General features: G+C 38.3%; 1 protein-coding gene across 1 annotated transcript in view; it reads left to right on the forward strand.

Annotated features, from left to right (window-relative positions):
- Window positions 1–11,049, forward strand: part of PPP1R3A (protein phosphatase 1 regulatory subunit 3A) — a 30,326-nt gene extending 19,277 nt beyond the window's left edge. Inside the window, exons 2-4 of the mRNA XM_068169903.1 lie at window positions 5,121–5,179; window positions 5,297–5,433; window positions 7,695–11,049. Coding sequence (XP_068026004.1) covers window positions 5,121–5,179; window positions 5,297–5,433; window positions 7,695–10,208 — 2,710 coding nt within the window. The 3' untranslated portion in view covers window positions 10,209–11,049. The remainder of the gene's footprint in view (window positions 1–5,120; window positions 5,180–5,296; window positions 5,434–7,694) is intronic.
- The last annotated feature ends 959 nt before the right edge of the window (window positions 11,050–12,008 follow it).

A 12,008-nucleotide genomic window follows, 5' to 3' on the forward strand; every position in this document is an offset into this window, starting at 1 on the left:
CCCATTTTGTGGTAGAAACTCTTTTTAGTCCCTAAATGTATATCCTGGCACTTCACAATTTAGAATTTCATCCCTTATCTATTATTCTTATCCTTCAGGCCACCCATTTCTTTCAATCCTCCTCTGTGTTGACAATGTCTCCCAACTTCCTATCTGCAATGGATTTAATTTAACTTTGACTTTTTGTGCCTTGGTCTGTAATAACACGACTGAGTAAGTCAGATTACACAACAGGTCCTCTTCAATTCCCCAGTGATGTCTACCAGCTCCATGCAGCCCAGCTTGTGGGGCCCCACTTGGCACTGAGCCCCTCTCCCATAGCCCAGTGCTTGTATGCATCTCCCTCTTCTCCAATTTAATTAATAAATTTCCCATGTGGCTGCACAACAAATGCGTTAATGAAGTCCAGATAACTGAGTTTTAGACAAGGGAAATACAGTGATCTTATCAAAGACAGATATTATCAGGTGAGTCTGGCATTTTGTCATTTTCCATTTATCTATATTTATTCTCTCATTAAAGTTTTGTTCTAAATCTGTTGTGAAAACTTTTGGAAGATACCTTATGCTGTAGTTGCCCTGACACTAATTATCTCATTTTTCCTAGAGATAGGTATTATTTTCTTACTCTTCTGATACAGTTACAGTAATATCAGGACCAACTTGATAGATTTGAATAGCAAAGATTTTAAACCAATGTGTGACTTCCCTGTTTGGCCTCTCAGCATTTTGGACTGGAGATTAGCTTCTCCTGTTAATTGGAGCATATTTAAATACCAAGTTCTGCCCACAGACTAGATGGAATAATATAAGATTCTACCCCTCTAACAATCTAGCAGAAAAGTTTAGATCACTTTTGACTGTGAATTTATCCATAGATTATCTGAGCTCTTAATCAAACCACACTTTTAAAAAGTCCCTGTTTAACTTAAAAAGACTATTTCCAAAGCCTTGATACATCTTACTTTATCCCTACTCTTTCTGATGTCAAAGAAATATTTTTGTTGTGGGTTTTTTTTTCCTCATCCTTTACACTTTGTCTGTTTACTTCTCAGATCTTTGGGGTTCAAGTGTATTTTTTTCTCTGGGATGAAGATTCCACATAACTTTGGAACTTCTGAACTACTTCAAATAACGTTCATCAATTTTTCAGTCCTCTCAGTCCTACTAACTAGACTCTGAACTTCCCTTTTGTTCTTTCTAAATACAAAATTATAACAATAATCTCTTCATTCCTTCTTTCTTTTTATCACTCATACCAAGTGAATGATAATTTCATCAAAAATGAATCATATGAATGTAAGCATTATTGTGGGAGCTGGTAGATATTAAGTTCCTGATGTACTTTATGAAGATGTGTCCCATTCAGCTGGAGGAGCAAAAGCAATTGAGCTTCTGCAGGTATATAGGTGCTTATGCTGGAGGAGAACTGCATCAGGTGGTATTATGGATTTCTTTTTATCTTGCATTGTTGTCAGAATGTGTGGAACACAAAAATAAATGTTTTTAAACAGAACACACAATATTTGTGTCTTTCACTACACAATGTGGGCACATCTGGATCACCTCCCAAAAGCTTAATTAGTGTTAAGTGATTTTTAAATTTTACTCATGAAATTCTTACAGTAAGAAGAATATTTCTCTTTTCAGATAAATACAGATTAAAAAAGTTAGTAAAAAAAAAAAATGCTAACTAGACAAACACCTTCTAGTTGATATAGTTTGGTGAAGGGTCTAATTTTTATTGGCTGTTGAGCACTTTAGTCTTTACATATATGTTTGAGATGATAATGGAGCTGTATGCACCTGTAGTCTCAGCATCTTCATAATACTTTTTAGAATGAAGTAGTTCTGTTAAATGACTATTGGTTTATGCTCCTTGTGATTCTCAAAGATGGCAAGATCTTTATCTTCATTTTAGGATGATTATAGATTTCCCACTAAATACTTATATAAGGACAGATATTTCTGATCTAGAAGTAAGGCTGGAGGTCAGGAGGAAGTTTTACACAGAGAGAGTGATTGCCCATTGGAATGGGCTGCCTGGGGAGGTGGTGGAATCACCATCACTGGAGGTGTTCAGGAGGAGACTTGACAGGGTGCTTGGTTGCATGGGTTAGTTGATTAGGTGGTGTTGGATAATAGGTTGAATGCGATGATCTTGAAGGTCTCTTCCAACCTGGTTTATTCTATTCTAATATCAATAAAATAGCTGTTGCACTGACTTTCCCTGTACTTCGGTGTCTGCAGAACAAGCGTGTAAGAATAATAGTGTAATAAGTCATCAATCTCTATGACATTCAATGCAACACGCAAGAAGTTACATTGCAAGCCTTACAGTGTGGATTCAGGTTGTGGGGTTGCTATTTATCACCTATGTTGCAGTTGAAAAGAAATTTGTGGACCAGGGCTCCAGATGCTACTAGAACAAGAGCTAAGGACCTGTTCAACTCAATCACAAAAGCAAAACTGAGGGCCTCAGATCACACAATTCTTGTTTCAGCCCCAGTCACTAAAATTCAACAGCTACATTTCAGTTTGATTTTAGAGTTACAAGGTGAGATTCACTTATATAATTTCAGTTATCTAAAACTTGGCTCCAGCCTAAGGCAGTTACTGTAAGGTCAGTCTATTCCAGAGGCAAACTCCTCTGAAGGATATGTTGCTCTGCGTCACCCATGATGCCCATGGCAGAAGGAACAAATCTCCCTTCCAAAGTGTTAATCTCTCACTGCTGACCATAAGGGTGATGAACGTGAGTTCCTGAGCACAGGTGCTTAGAAAACTAAGGTTAGATAAGGTAAGCCCTATACTGGCATGTGCCCACAAGCATACAGCTTGATTCATTCATGATTTAAAGGTTCATAAATTAGGCACTACTCTTGTAGAGACTCCAGTTTCCGTTGTCTCCAAATATTGAAGAGTAAGCTAAAGAGTATAGGTCTCTTTGTACATCCACCTTCAAGAGCAGCAGGCAGATTTGTCCTCCAGTTTCTCTTAAAAATGTCTAAGCCCTGGCATGTTGAATACTTTTTGGATGTGTGTGCAGTGTGGTTTCTGATCTTGTCTAGGCTGTAATAGAAGCTGAAAATGGCACTGCATTTTGGATGTGAGCTCTAGCTGCCTGTTACATTAGATATGAGCTTGTAGCTCCATGAACTCCTTTCTTTTAAGAGTTAGATGAGGGTTTCTTCTAGCAGCAAAGTCGTTATTCCTTGAGAGTTGCATCCACATGACTGAATGCTGCAGGTAGCCAACTGCATTCAAAGAAAAGCTTTGAGACTATTTTTGTTGTTTTTTTAAAAATCCTTTTTTTTCCCCACTGGCTGAAGGTTCCCTGATGTGTCTGTGTGGTTTGGGGATCATTATTTTATGGTGACTGGCTCAGCTCATGTGTTATACGTGTCTTGGCTCTTTATTTGTGGCTTTTGCAGATACCCTACCATCTAAATGATTTAATGCATTTGTGTCATGGTTAAGCCCCAACATACACAGCATCTAGGCTTATGGAAGCAGGCAGGAGAGAAAGATGCAAAAGGGTAAAATAACATTGGATACAAGAGGTAACACTAAGACAAGCAGTTGAACAGACTATAAAAAAAAATAGGAGAATAATGATGTATAAATAATAAGCAGTAATGATTTACCTTAAAAAAACCCCACGTCTACTGAAATTAAGGGCCTGCCTCTGCCAGCCTTTTCAGGATGAAATGCAGATTATATTAACTACTAGCAGAGGAAAGCATGAGCTGGTGTGAGTAGGAGAACAAGAAATGTGTGGAGGCTATGCATGTACCAGAATTCAAGAATGACATGACATTCAAATGGGTAGTAAGAATATTCAGCATTATTGCAATTAATGGTGAAAAGGAACTGCTGAGAGTGTTAAATTTTGTGCTTCAAGGAGAGCTCCTAACTGCAAAAGGCCAAGAGGAAATCTAATAGGGCAGTGTAAATTTCTCCAAGTATTTTCCTACAAGAAGTTCACATTTTGCCCTGAAGTATCTAATGGTGGCCAGTGCTAGAGATCAAATGCAAGACTGGCAAGGTCTTCTACTTTAGCCTGACAAGCCTTGTAAAGGCTGGCTTAAAAAAATATTAGTGACAGTCGATATCTAAATTCTTTTAACAGAGTATAAATTTAGCATCCTCCTTCTGAATTAAGAATTTAGGTGGCAGAATTAATGTTATATCAATTCTGATGAAAGACACTAGGAGAAAATAGAAGAGGAAAAGATTAAGATTTGAAAATTAGAAGGTAATTTTCTGTAACAGAGGTGGATGACTGGTTGAAAAATACATAAATTTAAACATGCTGCAAAAAAACCTTGCTTCTCATAGAGAATTCATTAGGAGTGATATAATAACTTACATTTTACATGTGACATTCTTTTTGCCTGTCCCCCCCTGCTACTCTTCCACTAAAGGTTGCATCCTTATAAGCATGTAATTCGAACTGCTATCACTGTGCATTGATATTGATGAGGACTGCAGGTACTGTACATCTCTTTGTAGGTGTTTGTCATGTTGTACCTGACCTTTGTTTTCACAGCCAGCAAAGCAACAGCAAAAGCTGCACTGGCTGAAGTGAAGCAGAATTCGGTTCTGCTGGCCAGGCATAGCTCAGCCACAGGATTTATACTGTATACATACAGGGAGAATATTTTGATTTATTTTAGGTAGCAAAGATGTCTTTTTTCCAGCAATCTTTGTATACATACATATTTGGGAAATATAAACAAGAGGGAAGCTGGTCTCCTGAAGACACATGTCCTTCTAGACCCTTGTCTGACCCTGAAGTTACACTCTCCTATCACTGACCCATCTAATCATCTTTGCACTGCTTTCTCAGAAAAGGCTTGGGAAAACCCATCGGATTTGCAATGTAACACGTAGGTCAAGACATTTTAATTTGCTTAGCCGATTCTTTCTTTGACCAAGACTTAACATTAGGTCACTCGAAAAACCTACAGTTTATAAAGCTGTAGTTTTTTTCAGAATTTCATGCAGCATTTGAAATTCTGTGTAATTAGCTGACAGTCTTCATAGCTGAGTCTGAAAGGAATTGGAGCTGTAATTATTTTTTCAGACTAACACAGAAAGTTTATTTTTGTTTAACAGCAAAGAAGAAACGTTGGCAACATCTGTTGAAGACATGTGGAATAATTCAAGGACTTCAGGTACAACCTTTGGTTTAATTAGTTCTTTCTCCCTGCACATATTAAATAAAAACCAGCACAATAAACAACCTCATGGAAAATTTTCTGATTTTTTTTTTTTTTTTGTTAACTCTTCAGGCACAAATATCCCAAAGATTGTTTATTCAGAAGCAGAAGACAAAGACACCAAACCAGCTAATGAAAACATAAAAGATAAAAATGTAGAATACAACCAGGGTGATCAGGAAGATGATGAAAAAGAATTAGAGTTGCTGGTAAGTGTTATACAATTATATCTACAGTATTAAATGATTTGAATCCATTTACGCTTCAAAGCTGTTGAAATGCCCCCTTTTAACAGAGCTGACTGATGTACTAATTTACAAATGTAAAGCCTTGGTCTGTACTTTCATTGAATCTCTAACTGATTCAACAATAGAAGGTGCTTTGATTTCAGCACAGTGCATCAACTTTTTCTGATCTTAAATTAATGACTTCTCCCATTTGCTTCTTTACCAGAGGCTTTAAATGACAGTTTGAAGGAATTAGAAGAGTGGCATTTAAAAAATCTCCCCTCCTAGTCTCTAGGATGGGAATGTTCTTAAATAACTGCTTTATATTTGGTAAAATTCTTACATTTGTGATACTGTTTGCTTTTGGGGGTTTTCGAAGGATAACTGTGTGAAATGCTATATGAGCAAAATAAATACATATATTTATATTAGCAGGTTTTTTTTTTTCTATATCAGTATTTGACATTAAATTTTCTATAATAAATTTCACACTTGGTGAGCATTCAATCTATTTGGATTTGTGTGTGTGTGCACGTGTGTGTGGTTTGGCTTGCATTTTTCAGTATGAAAGAAAAAATGGCAATAAATGAGACACGCACAGCAATCTATTATTCTCAGTGTCTGTTCTCAGCTCATATCATTTGGGTGCATAGATTCATAATCATAGATTATAATAGCTATCACCTGTGAAAATGTGAATGCTGAATCAGACAGGAGAGCAAGATGAGAATCATTCTTTTTTTTTTTCTTTATTGGCAGAGGGAGAATAAATTCCTCTTATTTGAATATATTTTTTTTTTCTTACCTTTTACTTAAAGTTTAAAATTGTTGCCTATTTTGGGACCTTTCACTACCTGGGAGTTGCCTTCTCTGTCTTTTTTCTTTCTTTCTTTTTTATTTTTTGCCTCTGTATGGTGAAACATTAAAAGGAAGACCTTTAAAATCCCTTGTTGTTTTCAGCCCACCCTGTTATAAAAAGCAGGATCAAACATAACCGTTTGTTTACCAATTGCCAGGATTGTCCATACAATAAATGAAGGGGGAGCTATAATTTAGATGTTAATTTGCACCCTGCGCTCTTTAATGAATTAAACAATGAAGGCATATAATAGATGGAAATACAACCAAATCTTTGCAACGCATAGGCATTGGCTCACAAGACAGCTGTGCAGTTGACAAGTAACATGAGCCTTATGTGAGAAGAAGGGAAAATCGTAAGATTTGCATATAATTATTGAGATCATGCAAATGTCAGTTATGAGGAGGGGAAAAAAACACAGGCATCTCACTGTTAAATCCTGACAGTTGGCATCACCGAAGAACTCAAATACACTTGAGCACTGGTTGGCAGAGGGTCATTAAAACCGAATTTGCAGAGACATTAGCTCCCTCACTTTTCTTTGAGTGACGTTTTACTATTAATAGTTTGCAGAGGCTTTGCAGAAAACATATTAATAAGAGAAACTGTAATGGGGGTATCTACAGCAAGTGCAAATGCATAAAGGGGTGCCCAAGAAGCTAGCCTCTAATTGATCAGCTAGTGCTACCGGTGTGACTATGCTAAAGTGAGAAGAGAGTGCAATGACAAGTAGGCACAGCTGAATAATACAATATGATATTTGGGAGGTAGGAGGGAGAGTGATTAGTTTCTGGCCTTTTACTTCACTAATCTCATTTCCAACTCATGTCTTACCAGATTGTCTAAAAACAGTCTGGTTTGAAGCCTGTAAAATGGTCCCTGAGAGAAATGAAGCACAGATAATCCTTACAGTATTTGTCAGTGTGAAAAGTGTCTTTGTTTTACTGGGCAATACTGTACATTACCAGGCTTTGATGTACTGTATCAATGCCCTCATTTAAGCACCAATACTCTCCCCTCACCCCATGCCTCGCTCTCTCCAAACCTAGAATCTAATGTATAGAGAATGAATTAGCCTCCCTTTAAGGGAATATTCTCTTCAGATTTAATTTGTATAAAATGCACTAGCAGCTTACTGAATTCATGAATAAAGAGGGAGGCTTCTGAATGCTATTTTATTTCCTGCTCCTTTCAGCACCACCATAAAGCTCATTACCTATGTTAAAAAATACATACAATGCAAATTTTGCAAATGGTTTGGAACATGTTTTCATAAAAGCTTTGTTACTGAAACAAAACTTTCCACAATGAAATCCTGCCTCCTTCATTTGGCATATTTTTGCAAAGTGCTTTTTGATCATTCTTTTCTATTCTATTGTTTCAGCTAAATCAGCACTTCACAGGAGCTAGAGGTACCTCTTCCAGAGATGAAAGGAATTTATACACAGCAGAACCAGTTAATTTTCCAAGTGAAAATGAAGGATTGGAGAAAAAGCTAACCTGTATAGAAAGAAGCAGCAGTCACTTCCATCCTGTGCATGTCAGTTCCTCATCTGAAAACACTTCACAAGAGATAGGAGGAGAATTAAAAGATAAAGTTAAGTATTCCCCAAGTGATTACAATAGTCAGCCATTGGGGAAGGAAGTCAATACTGCCTCAATAAACAGCAAGGAGTGGTCTTTGGAACGTACTGGTACCAGTGCAAGCCCTTTTCCGGCAAAGTATGTTCCTGGGAAAAAGCAGAGTGAGGCGATCGATATTATGGCTACTGTCTCAAGCCGACAAGGAGAGAGCCACTCAGATATTTCAAAAGGTGAAACAGACAGTGCCTCAGGAAGCAAGAGGATGGAGAGGCTATTCATCAGTGAGGATACCTTGGATGGGGCCTGTGGAATCAGACCGGAAACCATGTCTCCAGCACACGATGAATCCATGCAACTAAATGCAGGCATAGCAGGGACGCTGGATGGCAATGCTAATCCAGCTCCAGAGCGCCAGGCACTGCAAATGTCTCACCAAACACTGGATTCATTGTTATCAGATGCTGACAAAAGTGAAGGAAAAATCAAGATGATTGAAAGCAAAGTTCAGGTACATTCGAAGGGAGATTTATATGCCGACACTTTTGCACATGCTGATATCTCAACAGATTCCACAAAAAGCCAATATACTAAAACGACCCAAGTTGGTGAAATGTCAGGAAAGAACTCTAGCACTGATGCAGGAAAGGAAAAGAAAGTAATTGAAATAGCAGACTTAGCACTAATTGGAGAGGAGGAAGCACCCAGGCCTTTCAAGTCACATAGAAAACACTCAGCCAAAGCACTGAACACAATGCCTCTGTCAGCTGAAGACAACAAGCAGACGCCCAAACTTGTATGGGCATCCTCTCCAGGAGATGAATGGAGATCTAGAGACACTGGAGAACACGGAGAATTCACGAAGTTAAGAGACATAGGGAACTCAGGCAACACAAGTAAAGTAAGATTGATAGGAAAGGAAAGAGAAGCAAACCCCACGGAGCAGAGGTGGCAAGAAACAGGTAGAGAGGTTCAGTGGGGAGCAAGAGGGAACACAGGGCCTCAGAGCACAGCTTCCACAAAGGAGCTGTTTGTCTGCCAGGAGGCAGAGAGTTGTAAAAAGTCTTCTGTCTCCAAGCACAGTATTACAGATGAAGCAGAGGCAGGTACAGCTTATATAATTAAAACAACATCAGAAAGTGCTCCAGAAAAAATGTCTGCCAGTGAAAAAACAGTAATTGTTAAGCTACCTCAAGAGACTGTGCTAAGTGACAGGTCCACAGAGGAAAAGGAAACAGCGTTTGATACACATGAAGGGAGAAATGATGGTTCACATTATGCTCTTTGTCAACTCAACACAGTGGGTGTATTACACGACACGGAATTTGAAAAGGAATCAGTTTTAGATATTTATAATGCACGTATACCTGAAACACTGCAAGGAGAAACAATGTCTATATGCAATAGCAGGGAAAAACGTGCCAAAGCACAACCAGACATTGGCAATACTTCTGCAGGAGAAGTAAGGGCTTTTGCCACAGGAAAGAAAGAAGGTTCGGAACAGAGTTTATATTCAGAAGTATCTAAATCTTCCCTGAGTACCCAGAAAGATCTCTACAGTGAGGCAGGAGAAGAGCTCTGTAGGGAAAAAAGTCATGCTGGCACACTTTCCTATTCTCATACTGAAGCTGAAACAAAAATACCACCTTCTGGTACAAATGCAGTGCCCAGTTACCATTACAAAAGCTCTTTGGTGGTATCGTCTGAAGGGTCCACTGTGGTGGGAAATACGGATCATCTGTATAGACACTATGAATTCAAAGTCATTGACAAGGTTGCTGCTGACTCAGGGTACAATTTAAGTCTAACAAATGAAATCACACGTACTAATAAAAACCTCTCTCCTGATAAAAATGAAGTACCTTCCACTTCAGACATAGCAATTTCTGGAGAAGGAAGAGGAAGGAATACAGGTCAATGTTTCCATCAAACAGAGTTCAAACAAGAGAAACCATTGAGGCCAGAGGTATTAATTAGTAAGCCTACTGAAGAAGTTGGAGGGACAGACTCTCAATCTCACTGTTTAATAGCTGAGGGGAAAACATTAAACTGGCTTGATGACTCACAGAAGGAAAGCCAGCACATTTCCGACTCTGCAGATATTTCTAACATGAAGAGTGAAGCAATGAAGTTACCAAGCGAGTCTTCAAGCTTGAAACATATTGCTTGCAAAATAGTTTATTTCTTGCTCTTTCTTTTATTTGCTGCAACACTCTACCACTATGATTTCATGATTTGTCTTGCACTCTACCTGTTCTCCTTGTATTGGCTGTACTGCAAAGGAGGAAGAAACAATGAGTCTGTCAAGAAGGAATAACATTTGTCAGCTGTGCTCAAGATCAACGGTCAATAGTCTCCAAGCATTTTCACTGTTAGAACCAAAGCAAATCTTCCACTGAAGCATCTTTTAATTTTTTTTTAAGATTACATATGAAGTTGAACCTTCATATAAGTAATTATACTATATAGGACCATTATATTTGGATCATTAAATACCTATATGAATATGAGTTCTCAAGCACGTCCAGTCATAATGAAGTACAGCTGTTTCTCCTTAGCAGATTGTGGAGGAGGGATACTTCATATCTCTTAGGTACCTAAACCCACCATTTTCTTGCATTAATTTCTTCTGCAGTAAAGCTTTGTATTTTTTCTCTGACACCCCCCCCCCCCCCCCCCCAAGATTTTGTGTAGTACATAACAACACAAGGAACGATGTACAATAACTAACTCAGTATTTTTGTTCAGACATTGGAGCTGATAATCTGGTGTAATTAGCCAGTGCTCTAAGAAATACAACATTCACTAATATTTTTGCCAAATTTTCATTTGATTGTTTTTACTTACAGCTCCAGTGGTACCCTTGTTTTAAGTATGTAAGGCTTTGCCTTCAATAACATCATACAGCTTTCAGGACGTAACTTCACAGCAGAAAAGGTGTGCTGTTTCCACCCTGAAGAGGTTGAAGGCCACAGCCACAGGCCTCTTACTATTCACTCACATGCACAAATGCTTTTGAGTTTTGTAAATGAGAACTGTGTAACATGACAGAATTTCACTGAATGAAATGTTCTTCCAGACAAAGCACTGAATGACATTTTTTCCCTCACTGTTGGTAAGCATATCTACAAAGCGTTAAATAAATCTTACAAAGGCGTGCTATGATTGTGTTAAGCATGTATGAATTATGTTTACTACATTTTTTCTATGCCTTGCTACCTAGACCTAATCAAACATAGCCCTGGTGTTCAGTGAGGCTGCCTTATGTGATCTGAGTGAGGCAGAAAAGCCTACTGTCTAAAAAGAGCCCAGATTGATCCTGTGCAGCAGGAGTCCCACAGGGAAGGCACGCTGGTGACTCCAACACCGCTCCAACACCATGGGTTTCCCATGTAGGGTCACACTTGTGTTTTGTCCAAAAATTAAAGAATGGATAAATTGTGATGCATTTCAGCCATTTTTTGGATGGTGATCACAAATGCCATCACAGGTAGTACATTAAAAGATGCACCAGGGCTGCATAATGCTGCCGAAGCCCTAGAATTTAAGATGGAAAAAAATAGCTGGTTTTACTCTGTATTTGTTTTTTATTTTCCCCACACTGCTACTGTGAAATGCCACATTAACTTAAAGGCTTGGTTGCCATATATAGCTGAAGCTACGTAATTGTGAAGTTATTTCATTGTTAGTTTAGCCCTGAAATAATTATTTTAATGTCTCTTTAAAATTTATTCACATTTCTGGATATTAGCAGACTTTTCTACAGGAAGTGCCTTGGCATTCCTGGGGACAAAAATTTGGAGCGCTGTGAGAGCGGAGAATCAGTGGAGTGAGCAAGTGTGTGGGTGACCTATTGCTGTTGAGAGTGCTGATGGCTGGATATCTTGACAAATTTTGATATCAGCCCATGAACAAATCATAGTGATAGGATAGAGACATTAAGGAGTGACACGGAAGGCTGTGCCCACATGTTCAAAGGTATACAGGAGCAAAATGTTCATTGAGATAAAGAAATTAATTCAATAGGCATTAGGAGCTAGGTCCAATAGAAAAGCTTAAGCTTAGAATTAAAGCAGAATTGAACCTGTGTGAGTCCAAAATAATGATCACAAACCCT

The sequence above is a fragment of the Melanerpes formicivorus genome, unplaced genomic scaffold (assembly GCF_026170545.1).
Source record: "Melanerpes formicivorus ecotype bairdi unplaced genomic scaffold, bMelFor1.0.p_v2 SCAF_3, whole genome shotgun sequence".
In the NCBI taxonomy this organism is placed as follows: domain Eukaryota; kingdom Metazoa; phylum Chordata; class Aves; order Piciformes; family Picidae; genus Melanerpes; species Melanerpes formicivorus.